The sequence below is a fragment of the Amblyomma maculatum genome, chromosome 1 (genome assembly GCF_055883805.1).
Source record: "Amblyomma maculatum isolate TAMU_Amacu chromosome 1, ASM5588380v1, whole genome shotgun sequence".
Taxonomy (NCBI): Eukaryota; Metazoa; Arthropoda; class Arachnida; order Ixodida; family Ixodidae; genus Amblyomma; species Amblyomma maculatum.
Window position 1 is genome coordinate 105,308,566 of NC_139344.1, and position 19,535 is coordinate 105,328,100.

The 19,535-nt window shown below is 42.4% G+C and overlaps 1 protein-coding gene and 1 pseudogene across 3 annotated transcripts in view; both read right to left on the reverse strand.

The window, feature by feature from the left end:
• Window positions 1-19,519, reverse strand: part of Megf8 (multiple EGF like domains 8) — a 211,678-nt gene extending 192,159 nt beyond the window's left edge. For all 3 annotated transcript variants that reach the window (XM_084588754.1, XM_084588753.1, XM_084588756.1), the window contains exons 1-6: window positions 19,116-19,519; window positions 14,735-15,058; window positions 14,278-14,441; window positions 10,637-11,825; window positions 9,432-9,612; window positions 1,206-1,293 (exon numbers count right to left, since the gene is read on the reverse strand). In XM_084588754.1, the coding sequence (XP_084444880.1) occupies window positions 1,206-1,293; window positions 9,432-9,612; window positions 10,637-11,825; window positions 14,278-14,441; window positions 14,735-14,939 (1,827 nt within the window). In that variant the 5' untranslated portion in view covers window positions 14,940-15,058; window positions 19,116-19,519. The remainder of the gene's footprint in view (window positions 1-1,205; window positions 1,294-9,431; window positions 9,613-10,636; window positions 11,826-14,277; window positions 14,442-14,734; window positions 15,059-19,115) is intronic.
• LOC146203421 (uncharacterized) lies at window positions 6,688-7,744 on the reverse strand (annotated as a pseudogene).
• Window positions 19,520-19,535: the final 16 nt, after the last annotated feature.

Below are 19,535 nucleotides of genomic sequence, written 5' to 3' on the forward strand. Positions count from 1 at the left end.
GTGCTTTTACAATAAAAGAAGTTTCACCAGACTCTTCTTGTGAGGTTTGAAATTTGATTACACCTGCCCATCCGTCCATCTATCTATCAATCAATTAACAAAAGCTTATGGTCTACTGCAACAATGTCGCTGGTTTATAGATATGTTCGCGTCAAAAAAATGTTTGCTAGTTATCATGTTGCAATCTGACGATTTCGTGACAGTAGACAGCAGTGGCCGATCCCAGAGACATAAAGAGAATGTGCAACTCCAGGTTTGCACAACCAAGCATGCAGCAGCATGCCGAGCAAGCCACTGCCACCGGCAATCTTGTCAAGGGCGCGCCAGTACGCAGTACCTTGGTGCTCTGCCAAGTTTGCTGAGCGCATCACCCCTACACGAGCTTACATCAAAAGATAAACATGCTGTGATGTTATCAGCGCACAGCATCTTAGCGTACTTTTAAGGTCTGTATAGCAGACTGCAGCAACGACAAGAACACAAAACCAAGGCACACATTAAAAAGGCTCCATGCTTTAAAAAAAAAAAGTTAATTCTCAACTGCAGAAGTAGAGGGTAGGTATAATACACGAGCAGGTCTATTACGTGAGTAATTATAGCAGTTGTAGTTCTCAGATACTGTGCTCCCATGCCCTTAGCACTGCGAAGCTGCTGCTGCACTTCTCCTATTCATGTTGCATTTCCATAGGAGTGGCCCTATAATGTTAGCACATTATCTCCCTTTTTTTTTTTTTTTTCATTGCTTCATCCCTGTGCACTTAGATGCCGCAGAGAAGCTATAACAGCGAGTGAGCGCCGTTGCTTTTCAGTTCCTGTCGCGCACCTCCAGATTCGGCCGGCTCATATGTTAGCATATGCACGATTTATTGCTAAGTGTATTATATGACCACAATTTGTCAAAATTTTGAAAATAGTAGCCAGGAAACTGTGTTACCTGGAAGCATATCAATCTCAAGGAAAATAGTTAACTCTATAGGATATTCTTACTACCAGCGATTTTGAGTGTATGGAATGGGAAATCATGTGAACTGGAAACATATCAATGAGGTTCTACTGTATTTAGGCATGGAAGGGCTTCCTTGAGGAAATAAGCACTTTGTCCGCAAATAAACAAAGCTTCTGAACTCGGCTTTTACTGTTCAGCATGTTCAGGATTTCATGCTCAGCACGCTTAGCATCTATATAAGCTCAATTATAAAGAATACCTTCACTTTTCTCCGGTCCAAGCAGACACCAGACCCACCACACCAGGCACAAGCAGGGTTCGCCTGGCAAGCAGTCTCAAATCTATGGCTGCATTGAAATGAAAAAAGAAAAAAATCTTTATGCATAACATAAACACAAAACAGAAGGACCCTGGCTCTAATACTATTAGACATCCATTAAGTGAAGCCTCAGCTTCAGCGTTAGAAACCCTTTTTCTATCCTAAACCATATGAGAATAAGTCAGACATAAAATAAAAAATTTGTTGCTTCTTACGGCTACATTCACTGCGACAGTAAAGCAAGCTCTTCCAAAACTTTAACTTTTACTTCCCCTCAATTAGCAAACTGTTTACTCCTTAGTGTGTTCTTGGCATAGTTTTCTCACAAACAATGAAAATTCTTGCAGTCATGACATATGAAATTTCACTTCTGGGGACAAATGTTATTTAAAAACATGGTTGCTGCAAGCGTATTCAAAATGTGCAACCAGCTACAGAATTTTACGCATTTTTGAAGGTCCTTTGGAAGCGCTCCCCTTCCTTACTCCCTTCCATCCAATAGGTTGCAATTTCAAGCCTGATGTCATAAGCCAGTGCATAAAACAGGCTCCTCCAAGGCATAAGTCGATTTCTCATTTTCTCTTATCTTCCTTTTGTCCCTAGCAATGACTGTTTGTTTTATTTCCCTTGGCATGTTAGACTAAGCCAGGAATGCAGCTCCGATATTCAAATGTGAAGAATGGGTGGAGCAGGGGGAATTACCGGTAGGAGTATTAATTCACAAGCTTTATTTGGTGTGCTGTCGTTTCAGCCTATAAAACTACGGTGTCAGAAAAAAGAATGCGTTTCATCACAATATCCATCATCACTGAAACGAATACCTAAGACTGGCTAGAGAGTGGCCCTGAAAGCTGGAAGTGCACTACTGAGAGAACAGGCCAACTAATCATGGGCTTAGTCATGGGCATGCAGGGCATACGACTGTAGTCCATCCCGCTTCACTTTCCCACCAATTGCCTTCAAATAAAGTTGCAATATGGCATCCCTTAATGGCACTTGGGAGTGATGCCAATTAGATTCAATAATCGGCTATCACAGCTGCAAAAGATGAAGCAAAAAGAGAAAAAACAAAGTAGCAAACGTTTGTTTTAGTGAAACAATGCAATGGCATGAGACCAAAACGAGAAGGGATGAGACGCAGTGCTAACAACATATATTTTTATCCACAATACCATCACTTATACACCCTGGCATCACCAAAAAGAAAAGAAAAATATCAAATACAGTAAAGCATATTATTCCGAGCGTGCAGAATCTCACAAATACAGCAATCTAAGGATACTCTTTCACTGGTCCAGTAACAGATTGGTTGCTTATACATTTAGCACCAAACCTCACAATCTCGGATGCCTCGATAATTTCACTGGCAGTTCATCTTTGTTTCTAGACACAGCTTAATAGTTTTCATGCAATGGTCAGCAAAAAGAATCATGGCAGTGAACTCCAATGTTGCAGTGCTCCCTAAGCCTGTTATTCAGACCACGACCAGTTTGGTTCGTCGATAGAGCAGATAGACATTTTATCTGCTGCATCGGCAAAATTTTGCCCTTTTAAATTAATATGCCTTACTGTACTTAGTATCTTTTTTTTGTTTTGGTGATGCCAGCATGCATTTAAGCGATGACATTCTAAATAAAAATACCTGTTGCTGGTCAGTGTGCATCTAGTCCCCTCTTCTCTTTATAGCCTCGTGCCGTTGTGCTTTTTCATTAATGAAAAACGTTGGACCAACTCACCCACCAGTTTATGCTGTAAAGTAGCAAAGAAAGGGCCGGCTCATAATTCCAAAAAAGTGGTGGGAAGGATGAAGCAGAAAAACAAGCTTGCGGCAAATTTAAAAACAAAACATAAAGCACAAACGAAACAGTGGGTAGAGAAGAGAGACCAGTAAAAGTGGTACCAGCAACAATGACCAGGTACAAGAATGCATTAAAGCACCCTCCTCACTGTACCTTGATGCGTAAGTCCATGAGTCATGAATGCGTTTCTGAAGCACCATACATTGATATACATGTCTGCCCCTCAATTCACACCCTTCGTTGGCTAAAAAAACAAATGATTCCAAATACAATTTCCTGCTTCTGTCACCCTTGCTAGCTAAAAGTGGAAGATGTAACCTAACTGCACATTATCTGTTATGTATATCCCACACAGTGGCCTCAAGATGCCAAGCAAAGAGCAACAGACATATAACAGTGCAATCACAACTACAGCAGAGCCTGCCTTCCATACTCATTTACTATAGTCTGACATACAGCAAGCCTAACTTCCACGAGGCCTGTAATCTTGAACACTGGTGCAACATGTGCTTCAGAGGTTACCAGGAGTCTGTTTTTGTGCTATTTATTGACAGAGGGTAAAATGACCAGGAAAACACTGCGCAGTTGAAATATTTGTCAGCAGAGTTGATCTGCATAAAAAGTTTTTTTTTTTTTTACTTTCATTTTCTTTTTTTTTTCATTTGAGCTCCACGCATATTGCCAGAAATAGAAACGGTGAGCATTATGCCCAGCTTGGCAACAACTGCCTTAGGCTCAAAAAATAAGTCAGCTCTGTACATAGGTCGACACTCCACCCCCGATTTCGAAAAATCTTTTCTTGCAAAAAAAAAAAAAAGAAAGAAAGAAAGAAATAAAGAAAGAAAGAAAGAAAGAAAGAAAGAAAGGTCAACTTGTATGTAGCGATATGTGGTATTTGTATACAAGGGGCCGGTCATCTCCACACTGCTTCCTCTGTTTTCACCCACTTTTGCACCTGCCAACCAGTAGTACTGGCCCAAAGAAGGAGACAGAGAAAATAGATTCCAACATTATGATAAGAAGTAACTGTAGCTGCTGTTCTCCTCATGGCAGCAATATTCTGTTGGCGCCGTGAGTCATATAGTTGTGATGCCATGCTAACAAATCAAACTGACGTGCTCATGAAATCCATTCGCTAGGTCCCTGACCCTTTGCTTTCTCAGCATGAGAATGATGACAGACAGTTCTGTATAATGTTCTGTGATTTGCAGTCAACCGCAAACCCACGCCACTAAGCTGCTCTTGCCACACTCTTGCTCTACCAATAAATGACAACAATCCCTGCACTTATCCAGTCCCCTGCAGCCAATAACACACAGTGCTGCTTGTACAGAGAACTCGGCCAGCAATGACAGCCACTGCACTTGCTTGCAAGAACAATGGGTACCTAGAACCATTTCCATTCTTTCAACCAGCACTCAAAATTTGAAAGTCTACACAATGTGGACAACACATGTGAATTTGTAGGCACTTGTGTTGCCAGGACTGTGTTGGCTACTGCTTTTCTGTCCTGCCTTTAAGCGCCGGGTGAAATAATGGCAAGCTACCAACTCACTAGATAAGTCCGTTGTTTTATTTTGTGGTTATTTCCATAAGCTTCCCATGCATATATGATGTCACTTAATACAAATTACAAAGCAGGAGAACTGACTCAGCAAAAGCTCTTCCAAAAATGCTTTTTTTTCTTCCATAAAATAGGGGCTACCTGCTTTTCCTATTCTATGTCCTCACCACTGACTGTGAAGTCCTAAGCCTGTGCATGACAGCAAGCCAAGGAATAATTTTGTTCCTGCCAAGGAATAACAAATAAAATTCAAGGGAACACTTAAGCTCCACTACAAGGTACAATGTGATAGCGTTATTAGACCTCTTCAGTGGCCTGGTGCCTTCTCAGCAAATCACTTCGCAGATGGAAGGCCCTACTTTTTTATTTTCTTTTATTTATGACAATAGGAGGTGCTGTCTTGCTTCAGGAAGTACACAAAGCTGAAACAAAGTCACTGACAGCGCTGACTCAAGTCCGTCAATCTCTATCTCGCCGTTATCGTTATGTGCAAGACCAGTTTTCAATATTCTCTTTTATTTTGCCTAATAGTGAGGAATTTTCATTTCTGTTAACAATGAAAGGTTGTGATACTTCTCAGCAGTGCACACATGTTTTAACACAAGGCTAAATAAAAGACTACAAGAAGCGCAAGGCCTCCCTTTCACCAAGTTTAACGAGGATGTCGTAATGACCTAAGGGAAACATGTCTAAGTCGCAGCCCAAGGATCTTGGGCACGATTCCCATCTCAACCCGATTTTCTTTCCAGCGAAATTAATTGTTTACACGTAACTTGGCATAAATTTACAACTGTAATTTACCTTCTTACATGGCGTATTGATGTTTGAGTCATGTTCATCATCATCATCATCATCAGCCGGACTACACTTACTGCAGGGCGAAGGCCTCTCCTATTTTCTTCCAATTAGCCTGGTCCTACGCTAGCTGCATCCACTTGACCCCTGCGAATTTCTTAATCTCATCCACCGACCTAATTTTCTGTCGCCCCCTGCTACGCTTACTTTCCCTCGGAATCCAATTGGTTGCTCTTAGAGACTATCGGTTATCCTCTCTTCGAACTACATGTCCTGCCCATGCCCATTTCTTGTTCTTAATTTCAACTAGAATATCAGTAACTTGAGTTATTTCCCTGACTCACTCTGAATGCGTCCTATCTCTTAACGTTACACCTACCATTTTCCATTCCATGGCCCTCTGCATTGTCCTCAACTTAAGCAGAACCCTATTCGTTAACCTCCATGTTTCAGCCCCATAGGTCAGTACCGGTAGGATGCAACTGTTATACACTTTCCTCTTGAGTGATACCGGTAAGCTGCTTGTCATAATGTTTACGTACCTTCCAAATGTGCTCCATCCCTATCTTATTCTCCTAATTATTTCCCTTTCGTGGTACGGATCTGCGGTCACTACCTGTCCTAAGGAGACATATTCATCTACCACTTCCAATGCCTTGCTACCTATTTTAAACTGCTGTTCCTTTCCCAGGCTGTTCAGCATTCCCTGTCTTCTGCATATTAATCTTTGGGCCTACCTTCCTACTTCTCCCAACTAAATCATTTATCATTAGTTGCAGTTGGTCCCCTGAGTTACTTAACAAGGCAATGTCATCAACGAATCGCAGATTACTGAGATATTCTCTATCGCTCCTGATGCCCAACTGCTCCCATTCCATGCCTTTGAATACTCTCTAAGCACGCTTTAAATAGCCCTGGGAAGATCAGATCGCCTTGCCTAACACCTTTCTTACTTGGAATTTTATCACTTTCTTTATGCAGAACTATGGTTGCTGTGCAGCCACTACAGATATCTTCCAGTATTTTCACATATGGCTCACCTACACCCTGATATCACAATGCCTGATGACTGCTGAGGTTTCGACCGAATCAAATGCTTTCTCATAGTCAATGAATACTATGAATAGGGACTGGTTATATTCTGAGCACTTTTCTATTACCTGCTTTATAGTGTGGATATGATCGATGGTAGAGCACCCTTTCCGAAATCCTGCTTAATCCCTTGGTTGATTAAAGTCAAAGGTTGCCTTGATCCTATTAGCGATTACCTTGGTAAATAACTGGATAGTAAGCTGACTGGTCTGTAGTTTTCCAAGTCCTTAGCATCGCCTTTCTTATGAATTAAGATAATGTTAGCATTCTTCCATGATTCCGGTACTTTCAATGTCTTCAGGCATTGAGTATACAGGGTGACCAGTTTTTCTAGCATGATATCCTCTCCGTCCTTCAACAAATCTGTAGTTACCTGAGCCTCCCCAGCTGCTTTCCCCCTTTTCATAGCTTCTAAGGCTTTCTTAACCTCGTCCTTTGTTACTGGCGGAATGTCTGATTGCTCTTCATTAGAGCCAATTTCATTTTTGTCCTGACTACTATGGCTACTGTCCTCAGTACCTCACTCCAGTACCAACTCCTCAGCTACCTTGATTATCTTGTCCATGTTATTAATGACACTGCCAGCCTTGTCCCTCAGTGCATACATCTGATTTTTGCCTACGCCTAATTTTCTCTTTAACGCTTGCAGGCCACTACCATTCTTTAGAGCATGCTCAATTTTCCCCATGTTATACTTCCTTATGTCGGCCACCTTGCGCCTATTGATTTGCTCTGATATCTCTGCCAGTTCTATCTGGTCTGTTGGGTTGGAGTCTTTCATACTTTGGCGCTTCTTAATCAAATCTTTCGTATCCTTAGACAGTTTACTAGTATCCTCTCCAACAATTCTACCGCCTACTTCTACCACGCACTCAGTAATGATATCTCTGAAATTATTGTGCATTGCTTCTAGACTAAGACTGGTTTCCTCAGTTAGTACTGAGTATCTATTCCGTAGCGAGAGCCTGAATTCCTCTACTTTTCCCCTTACCGCTAATTCGTCTATGTACTTCTTCCTCGCTAATCTGTTCTGCTCCCTCTTCAAATCCACAATATTTTTGAGACCTTACAATCCTGTGGTCATTGCATCGCACTTTTTCAATTACCTCTACACCCTGCATAATTACGGGTTTAAAACACAGTATGAAATCAATTTCATTTTTAGTCTCCCCGTTAGGGCTTCTCCATGTCGACTTTCGGTTTTTCCATTTGCTGAAAAAGGTATTCATTTGCCACATAGCACTAAAAAGGCAAGGACGCAGTGAGACAACAGAACGAGCACTAAACTAGCTAGCACCCATCCTGTTGTCTCGCTGTGTCCTTGTCTTTTTAGCGCTATGTGGCAAGTGAACCGTTACCAACTCGCCCAAGCTTCCATCTGGCAAAGGTATTCATGATTCGTAAGTTATTGCATTCAGCAAACTCAAGCAACTTCCCCCTACTATTTCATAATCCAATGCCATAGTTGCCTACTGTGTGGTCTACAGCTTGCTTTCTACCTATCTTGGTATTGAAGTCAGCGATCAGTACAGTATAATGAGTTTTTACTTTCTCCATTGTCAATTCTACATCTTCACAGAAGCTTTCCACTGCCTGGTCATCATAACTACATGTAGGTGCGTATGCTTGTACAGCCTTCAGCTTATACCGCTTATTTACCTTAATTACGATGCCGGCTACCCTCTCGTTAAAGCTATAGAGTTCATCTGTATTACCAGCTATATCCTTATTGATAAGAAAACCTACTCCTAGTTCTCGTCTCTCCGGTAAACCTCTATAACACAGTACATGTCCACCTTTCAGTGCAGTATATGCCTCATTTGGCCTCCTCACCTCACTAAGCCCTATGATATCCCATTGGATGCCCTCTATTTCCTCTAACAGCACTGCTAAACTAGCCTCATTAGATAAGGTTCTAGCATTTAACGTTGCCAGGGTCAGTTTTCCAATGGCGGCCTGTCCTCGGAGCCAGAAATTCTTAGCACCCCCCGCTGCGTCACAGGTCTGACTGCCGCAGTGGTCAGTTGCTCCGCAGCCGCTGCTGACTGAGGGCTGGGGTTTTGTAGGACTAATCACGGGAGGTTGTAGCCAATTACTGCCTCAGGGTGGCTAACTCCTGTTCTGGTGAGGGAGTGCGTTACCGGAGGTGTTCACTGGCATCAGGTTGCAACCCAAACCTGCTTTATGCAATTCTATCGACACGGTGTATATATATATTTTTTAAATCCGGTGAAGAATTGCGCGGCATCGGGATTCGAGCCACGGTCCTCTTGCATGCGAGGCGGATGCTCTACCACTACGCCACCGCTTGCACCCTTGTAATTACAATTTAGCTGATGTTTTAATTAATTTCAATTTCGTATGATGTCATGATCTCGTATACTAATGAGGAATTGTGTAGTGACATCATCAATAGTATTGAACTGCGTGGGTTGCACCGTCGACCAATCCTATTTTTCACATCATGGCGATCTCGGCGCTGGCGCCTGGTTTTCCACTGAACGGAGCACTTAATGCTGTCCCATTAGTATGCAGATTGATGTGCAAAAGTGGTTGGCATTTTTCCAGTGCAGTACTGCAACAGCAGATTCACAGGCACCTCTTGCAGGGGGCAGTCCTGTTCTCATGATGAATTGTTAAATCTTTTTTTAGCAAAAGAAAATGAGGCCAATATTGTTTTTCCAGAAAAAAAATAATGTTCTTTCTAACTGAACAAGTGGAGGCAACTGCTTCCTTGATCAAATTGTTCCTCATAGTATGATGCCCCCCCTTCCCCATTGATACATCCTGAGTGCCGCTCTCAGAATAGATTTTCTGGCTTTACTCCCACAAGTCAAAAGTTTAATTTTATAATTATAATACAAAGGGCCTCAACAATGAAAAAAAAAAATGAAAACAAGCAGCAAAAACATTCACCGGATGCAGGCTCCAGATGCTGAATCTGAGTAAGCATGTGTAATGGTTGTTGGCAAAAGAAAAGCCCACAGGTCAGAAGACATGACACCTCGGTAGCCTCCCAGTACCAGGAGTGTGTGGCCACGACGAAGAGCCATCACATGAGAGTACACACCGGGGCATCGTTCTGCATGGCTGTGACCTGATATATGAAAACAATAAAGCCAATTTGCAAAAATCAACATTTGCATGCACAAATGTTTGTTTGCAAATACATACATTATTAATAAACTTACCAAGAAACTAACTCGGGCATAACAACAAAAGTAACCCAATCGAATACATTACAATTTCACATTCCAACCTTGCCCAGTATGACTGCATGCTATGAGAAAAAAAATTAACGGGGGCATTTAAGCTCTGCCTTTAAGACACGATAGCCCGCGGGTGTCCTTGTGAATCGTTGCGCACATACATACAACTCACTACTCACTTAATCCCAAGTCCCTTAATTTGTGCTTCTATTATCGCACACACATTCATCAGTAGACATTCAAAAGCAGGTACATTATGTGTAAGACCACCCAACATAGATATAAGCTTTATAACCAAGCTCTACAAATATGTGGCCTAGGAGTAGCATGTCCGACTCTGGATCCAAGGGGGTCCTAAGGTTCAACTTCCATCTCACCATCCCGTCTCAAAGGAATTATCTGAGTTGGCAACTTCTGCCAACTCGATGTCATGTGGTGTATGTCATGGGATACCCAAACAAAAACAAAGTGCAACCATCCATAAAGAAAGGCATGGTAACAGTGCTTGTATCAAACTAATTATAAGCATTTATATTAAACTACCAGGTCATGAATGACCCTCTGAAACTGCCTTGCTTTGAAAATACTAGAACAAAAAAGTGAGCCTCATTATGGTAGTGTTAAATAAAAAATAAATAAATATACATATATTTATACTGAGTACTGCCAAAAATGTATGCCTCAAGAATCGGTGAAGCAATAAATATCTGCCATAGATTTTCAATTAGCAAATATACCTTGACTAATAAATCATGCATACATAAACATGCATGATTGACCGATGTGATTCTATCTGATTGAGGTTCAGGTATCCACAATGCAAGACCATGCCACACCTGCCAGGTAGAGCTCACCAGAAGAAAAAAAATACTAACAATAAGGCAGGCAATTAGAAATCCAATATGGACTTACCAAGCAGGTCCCCTGCAATGAGCTTGAAGGACACCCACTTGTGGCAGCGCAGGTGATATAAGTAGATGCCATCGTCAAAACACTTCTCTTCAAATGAATGCTTGTGCATGTAACCCCCAAACAAAACCATGTAGCCGCCTACAAGGGCCGCTGCATGAAAGGCCCGCTCGGTAGGTGCCTCACCACCTAAAGGTGATCGCTGGAGGCGGGTCCACCGGTTTGCATCTACATGGAAAGCCCAGAGGGCTGAGCTCAGCTTGCTGAAGCGTGCGTAGTCAACCACAACACCACCATGCACAAGCAGAGAGCGTGACTCCGCATGAAACACTGCAGCATGTCCAACTGATGGAGGCACAGACCCAAAGTAGGCCACACGCTCCCACTGAGTCCCATTTCTTGGATTCACGCGATACAGTGCGTCTGAAAACACACCGCCAGCTGTCCTACCGCCAAACACGTACAAGTGGTTGCCATCACCAGGAGTCAGAGAGTGCAGTGCAACAGAAGGCGGGTAATGACCAGCAGGTGAAGGCAACTCAAGGGTCCATTCCCTCTTGGCAACATTGTAGAGCCACAGCTCAGATGACAGGCTCCCGTTGGTGAGCTCACCTCCGTGAAGGGCAATAGTATGAGCATAGGGAGCCATGGCATGACCCCATCGGGCTGCAGGTCGCGGCCTCACATCTGTCAAATCGTGCCATGCGCTCTCGTTGAAATTGTACACAAGAAAATCCCCTAGCACACGACCAAATGCTCGGCCACCAAACACAAACAGCTGATCAGTGAAGGGCAAATAGACCCCTGCATGCCCAGCACGAGCTGCAAATGGGCCGCCACCTCTTGAAAGAAGATGCCAACCGGCGGCAGAGTCGTTAGGATTTTCAGGAAGGCTGCATGAAATCCCAGCAAAGCCATGAGAGCAGCGACAGCAGTTGGGGATCTCAGATGATCCTGGTGGGCTTGTCGTAGTGCAGGGAAAGCCACAGTTACCCTGGCCTTGGTCGACGTGGCAGGAGCTAGGGCACACAGGTGTGCTGCAATCGGGGCCTGTCCATGTAAGGTCACACACACAGGAGTCACGCCCACAACTGCCATGATTGCTGCAGTTGGATGGACACTGCGTGATAGAGTACTCAGCCACAAAACCCTTGAGGACATAGTTGGTATCACTGTACAGGAGGATCAGCATCTGCAGGATGGGAGCAGAAAGTTTGCTCAGAGGAAAAGTGGCTGCACCTGCTGCAGGCCATTACAGGTTACAAAACTCATATGGGCAGTCACCCAGGCACACACACACAAAAAGTATCAGTACAAGGAAAACATGAATAACTGACTACAACTGTTCATTTGGGGAAAGCAGCTAATATATATATATATATATATATATATCCAATGCCGTGTTTGCAAACAAAGGGGACGCTAGCAATGCTGCAGCAGTCTAGGGGTGAAAAGTAGGCTTATTGCCCATAGAAGTAGTCTGATTTCACAGGGCATCTATGATGTCGCATCTCGGTACAGAGCAACCATTCCCATCCTAGAACAGGCTGTGAAAGCATAAAAAGCCATCTCCAAGGCGCCCAAGGCGCAGTATCTTTAAAACACCACAAAAGGTATGGGAGCGCGAGCTGGCAGGGCAAACCATAGAAACACGTGTAAACACAAATTCCACAATACTTTTCTCGTTTTGCAGAGCACCAACAGAGGCAGCTGGTCATTAAATGTTGCCGAGCCCTTTGAAGAATTGTGTGAAAAAGTATGCTACCTCTTTCCCGAGGCAATCTATATTTAATACACCATTAAATATGTGTTATACATACCGCCAACAGGCTTGTTATCCGCCAGGCGTTCCTCCGAATCATGCGAGCTTCTCGTGTAACCTGATATGTTGCTGCATACAGTTAATCTGCTTACTAATACGAATCGTTCAAGGTATGCAGCCTCAAAAATGCTGTATTCAAAAAGCACTTCTCAAACGTCATGACAAGGCGATGAAAGAGACGACCCATTGTAGCAGACGGTGGCGCAGACGACGCTCTATTCGAGTTCTGACGGCACTGGCGTCGGCGAACAGGATTTGTATGAGCAGAAGGCGGATTTTGGGCGTCTGCTGCTGCGTGCGGTTCATTTGTCGTGCTGACTGAGGACTGCCTTCAGCTTAAATTATCTGAGCATCAGTATTTAAGTGGGTAAGTAGCCTGCACGGCAACATGTCGAACAACACGAGACGCTGTCACGACTGTGAAAAGCACCCAGCGGATAATGAGGTTCTCGGGGGTATATCGGACTCTACGCATTTGTCGAGGAATTTTAAAATATATATATATTGAGTTCAAAAGGACGCAGCAAACTTCGTCACATTTTTCCTTCGAAACACTGCCTTACTTTTAACCCTCGTCCGCATTTATTGGTGCACTCCGAAACCAGACAATTGCTTTGGTAAGTATTTCATGCATGTGTTTCTATGGGTCATGCTCCTGACTTGTACCTCTCGACGTTTCAAGGTGTCTAAAAAATACTCCACCTCGGTAATGAGATTTCATACACTCACAATCTGTTCGGCAATGTTCACTGCTACTCTGCACTGAATGATGACATCATAGGCACACTGTGAAATCAGAAAACTGCTTTGAAATCTTTTGACTCCATGTATTCCTATTATTCCTATGAGCTCTAAGCCTTCTATTCAACCGCAGTCAGCCCAACCTGGTGACAGCAGTGCCACCGCATCTTGCTTATGTCACAGATCGGTGCTAGCCTATAGCCTTTTCTGCTAATGCGCACGCTGCTTTCCCATGAATTAAAAGTTGCAGTAAAATGCCCGTCATGTCCTCTTTCTTGTGTGTGTCTGTATAATGATAGGGTATTTACCCTATTATTATGTTTGACAACCCTCTAGCTCAGAAGTTAAATATTTTAAAGTATTGTAGCTGGCTCATGATAACAAAAACTCATAAAATGGAGAGTTTAAATTGACCTTTTATTCTTAAAACAGCTTTATGATGGTTAGCTCACGACAGAAAAAATCGTTTTTCATGCCTGCAGATTGTGCATCATGTGACACAGTTCACTCCCTCTCTGTTAGTAGCTTTTCACAATATGGCACAAACGCATTTCACACCAAGAATTTTCTGCATGGACTCTCCCCAAGCATAAATTTAGATTACTGGTTACGTATGAGAAGGGAACCACAAAAATGAGTGGCGAGTTCAAAAGTGCAAATTGCAATTTTATCCACTGTTTGAATCCATCTTAATACCCCAACCTTTGTCCCAAGGTGAAGACCAATGAGCTTGTCATCTGATCGCATAAAACTCTGCAGAGCTACTCAGCAGCAGAAGCTTAATGCTACTAATGCTCACAAGAAGAGTAATCACATAGTTCAATCAGCATCACTGTAGATTCCAGCAGCAACAACTATGTTTCTGCATAGTATTTTGCCAATGATGTTTTTACTCTGATAATAGCAAATGCAAAAAAAAAAAAAAAAAATTCACAACATTCACTTTTCCTCAGCCTCAGAGATAGCAAAAAAGGGCACAAATTAAGATATAAAAGAAAGTGTTATATTGCTCATTCAGCTAAACTGCAAAACATAGGCTTAAAGTTAGGATAAAGCAGTGCAGGTTGAGGAGAATACTCACTGAACCAGAGGTTGCAATCACAGGAGGTGGGATGGACTCTCCACTAAAGGTTCCCAGCAGTGGGCTGCTGTATGAGTCACCGTCATAGACAAACACGTGGTCATATGCACACTCTGTGGCCATTTCATGGAAACGTAGCGTGATATAAAGCTTGCTTGAGTTAGCTGTAAAATAAAGAACAAGTCAATAAAGAATATATCGAACCATAAGCACAATGTACTCCCTACAAAAAAAATCAGTGCAGTAAAAGCTCAAAATTAGTTATGCAGCATTATTTGCAATGACACCCCAAAAGATTAGCCTTTTTTACATGTCATCATTACCGAAGCATGGCCACCATAACCAATGTCGCAGCCTGCGAAAATAAGAAATAACTAGCACCTAGTTTTTTTTGCCAATTTGAAAGAAGCTGTTAGTAATACTGAAGATTGAAAAAAAATATCTACTGGACACCCACCTCGTATGAGCCACTCGCAGTGTGAGTCATTACGGTAGCTGTCATTGCCATCAGTGATGATGCCCCAGGGGGCGGTGAGGATCTTGCGGTGCCGGTTGCATGTGTCTGACGGCTTGGCAGCTGCTGGGCCCGACACGCACCATGCTAGTAAAAGTGGAACTAGCAATGCCCCAGCTCCACTGGGCAACAGCAGCCAGGTGGCCATGGCCTAGCTCATTTTGGCCACCAGATGGCTGTGCTTGGTTTACTACAGCGGGCACAGGGATGTTCCAGCCGAGGCCACGTGGTGCCCCATTCACAGCCTCCATGGTGAAATGAGAATACCTGCATGAAGTCCATTACCCCATGTTAGTAATCAGAGCCGTGGACACCGCTTGCACCCTATGAAGGCATGAACCACATCTTAGAACTGCAAATTTTGATGCTAAAATTTTCAACTAGATTTGATTCACATATAACGTGCACAAAAATGTCCAACTCAATACTACTAAACAGCTAGTAGTAGTGATAGCCAGTTATACACCCCAGTAAAGTATTATTCAAGAACTAACAATATTAAAAAGGAATGAATGCCTGCTGCTTGGAACTATGCTGAAATGTGAGGCACTTGCAGTCAACGAATGCGGCTGTGACTACTACACAGCATACTCTCCGATACGCTCACTTTCCACGTGTCAATGAAAAATTTCCCGCACTCCACATGTAAATGAAAAGGTGCATACACAATCTAACTGCCACTAGGAACAGTGGACAGCTTGCTGTTGCATTAGATGAAATGTGAGCACATTTCCAGTTTGAATGGCATGAGAATCCCTAGCAAAGGGGGACAACATAGTCTAAACAGAAAACTGAGGAGATATGTGAACTAAGAAGTCTGGGACCAAAAACATGTGTGCACGAGTACATTCCTTGTGACACTTCACAAAAAAAAGAAAAGAGGATAAAACCTTAACTGCAAAGAAATGGCCAGGCCTGGCTTTTGTTTTTATTTTTTCACAGTATCAGAACTAGTTTTACACATGCACTTCCCTTCTACATGTGTGGAAGCCTCTTCCAAGCCAAATAAAGTTCCAACCATTTGTTCAAGTGCCCCTGTGCCTGGTTCTTTTCTTGTGAACTTTGGAAGAAAATAGTGTCCTAAATCATGAAACCTGGGAGAGATGCATTATGTACAGCACAGAACACATCTCTCGCTCACTGTTTGACCTCATTTTACGGCCCATCCTTCTGCATTGCCAATGAACTATGTGCAATATGTTAGTTTTCTTGTGTGGTGTGAATGAATCATTTTGTGGCCTAGACATTGTGCACAAGCAGACTTGGTGCATGGTCATCCACAGTGTAGCTACCAAAGACCATAAGTACTCATATGTATTGAGGATACAGTGTGAGTATGAGCAAGAGAAATAATACTAGTCAGCACATGCCAGCTTACATTAGCCACAATCAAATTCAGCGAGTCACTGTTAGCATTTCCTTCATATGCAAAAACACAGCCACACCACTTCTGTTCCCAGTGCAGACACCTAAAGGGCAAGTAGTATAGAAGAGCAGGCCCAAGCATCCCAATATATCCTGCTTCGACACGATGTCACATTAACTAAATGCAGACTCTTTCCCCTCAGTAAGGTTACAAGCTGGGCAAGTTAGTTAGAGTTCACCACAAAAAAAGACAAGAGATGCTGCAAAAAGCAGGATGACACGTCACCAAGATGTCCAAAAGACAACGCAAGAATGACGACGACATAAGTAAGCGTTTTTTTTTTTTGCATCCTCGCCTTCTGGACTTCTTCCATAATGAATTATGTTTTGAAAATATCCAGGTTTGCAACAATATTGAATATACTGCAACCTTCCAGCTCACAGCATCGATTGCATTGGATATGATACAACAGCAAGATATGCTCCCCTTCCATTTACACAAATGTGCCTACTAAAGTGTAAGTATGCCAACATTTCAAATGCCAAGGTTATGAAGTCTCCCTCATAGCTGGCCCACATGACTAAGTTCGTGCGATTTGTGCACGTTATAGGATAAGGACAGAAAAACTGCTACTTACACAATCACAAAAGGGGACACTTCATGACGTGTGAATTTGATGAGGCTCACTAATTACGATCCGTAACGCAAGCGTACGCAGGCGTATGCAAGCGTATGGTTAAGAACGGTAACACAGAGCAAAACAAACGAACTAGCCATCTGCAGGCAGAGTTTGTAGCTATTATTGAATCCTTGTTCTAAAAATAAATTTAAATCAAAATGAATACAATGCCTGGCTGATCTTGAATGCCTGACCATCCTTTAATAATTATCTACTGGCACTCAAATTAAAAAAAGAGGTCTATGAAGCCAGTATAAAAGTTAAGTATAGAAGACAACCCACTAGACATCATTTCTGTGCTACATGGACTGATTTCGTAACTTAGAGGAAGCTTAACAGAAAGGTTTGCATGCATTCCTAAAGAACTAATAAAGCTCGGAACATGAGACGAAAACGCATTTTATAGTTACGAATTCTGGATGAGGTAATTAATTTCCTAAAACAAAATTGCCACACAAAGTTTAAAAATAATAAAAAAAGACATCTTGGGATGTCTTGGGATGGGAAAATTGGATCAATTTTCTTTGAGGTGCAAAATTTCAGTGGCTTCATTAACAAATATATAATTAGAAACAGCACCACAGCCAAAAAAGAGCAACATGCAGTTCTGTCAGTGAGTGGAAACTAACAAAGCCGAAACAAAACCCTTGTTGAACTGCTTGCCTAGTATGAACCTAAGAATAGCATTTTCATTTCCTTTGCTTGCTTTTTTTGTCTGCTATCAGCAATTCACAGCAATCCTTATGAACAATTTACAACAGCCCTTCTCTATTTCCAACTTCGATTGCTCAGTCATGACACAAGAGTTTATACCGACACATGAAAAGGCAAAAGGTATAGCTATTTGAAAGCAACAAAGAGAAAGTGCTCTGTTGTGATTTCATGGCTGCTCTAGCATATTAGAGTTATCAGTTTTTATCATACCATTCAATTCGCTAAGTTTTTACAGTGTTTGCTTCATTTTGTTTCTTAGTGTTTTTAGTGGCTTCTGTTTTTCTCAAACCAATCCATGAGAACATTTGATCAATTATTGCATGCTTGTGACTGAACACTATTTGCATGTGATGGCATGGTTTTGATTTTGACCTTAGAATAATGTGAAATAGTTATTCATACATGTTTTTCTTTGATAAGTGCTTTCAGTCCTGTCCTGATTAAATAGTATATAAGAAAATGACACAGCCACGTGCACACACAATGAAAAAACCCAGTGCTAACACACAACAAATAAAGTGCTCGGAAACAATAAATGAATAGGCTGCAAGATTTAAATGGTTACCGCTGCACAAACAAAGCAACATATATACACGAGGCTAGGAAGGCAAAAAAGAGGTAACTACGAGTCAAAAATGCAATCATTTTGAAGTGTGTGGTAAAAAAAAAGAAGGAAAAAAAAAACATGTTGTAATAAAGTGGCCCAATTTTCACCTCCATGGCACTTCATTTAAATTATTAACAAGGTTCACATCTGTTCATGTTCAATCCGCAAGCCAGAAAAAATATGCCATAAAAGAGCAAGGAGAGCAAATGCAAATTTTAAATATGCCAACCAGGCAAATGCTCCCAGCTTGCCTTGTTGGCAAGCTGGGAACATTTGAGCATTTACTGCAGTGATGCATGTTCACCAGACAAGTGTCACATCAGCTTTTCAATGTAATCTATGAGCTGAAAAGGCGGGAACTACTTCTGATCTGTTAAAACGACAAAATCAGTGCAACACAGGCCACAGGCCGCAATACACATAACTGTAGGTGTTCTCAAACGTTCGGCGGCTGCTGCTGTTTTTTTTAAATAAAATTAAGAGTGTACTAATGAGTCAATGAAATTTGAAAGCCTTCGGAAAATAGTTTTCTTATATGTACCAAAATACGGTCATTTGTTACAGGCCTGATAAATTGACCCGGTTCCGCCACTTTTTTTATCAGCCACCAAAGTTTGTCGAAACGTGTTGAAGCCACTGCTGTGCAAGATTTTGTCCGACTTAACGCCACCCAGTAGCTTAACATAAAACTCGATGAAAGCTTTTTTTTCTTATCTCTTCTTCTTCTACAGTGTAAGGTTCCAGCTACTTGTATCAAGCTAATAGCTGACTGCGACCGGAAGTTAACTTTCGAAACTTTTCCTTCGTCGTTTTCGTTAGCCTGGAAGTAAACAGTGTATGCCATGTTTTGGAAAAGTGAACGGTGCATTTGCATCATGTGAGGGCAATGGAGCTTTCGAGCTGATCTGCAAAGAGGAACTGTCAAAACTGCCCACTCGTTCAAGGCTCCCTTACGCACCAGATGACAACGACCCATATTGTGACGCTTGGCTGTGGTGATGCGCTTCGTCCGGTGCGCTCAGTGTCGATTCAGCAGAGGTTGCAATCACCGAAAGCCACCAACCCACGCGGTGCGAGGTCACTATGCTTCGGTGCAGCACAGCTGACAAAAAAGAAGAGGGGGCATCCGCCGGAGATGACCGCGCAAGACGGGCGCGCTCATTTGGGATCACTCGTAGGCGCATGCACAATCCCTTTTCTCGTTTTTCTTGTGACACGGCACTCAATGGAGTGGCTTGACAAAACTTAAAACCATAAATTGAATGTCAGAGCTGCTTCCTACAAAACACGGATAGCCACAGAGCAATAACTTAACATTAAACAAAACAACGCACTGACAAGGGTGATATCGGTGGTGATGGGTAACCGAAGCAGCCCC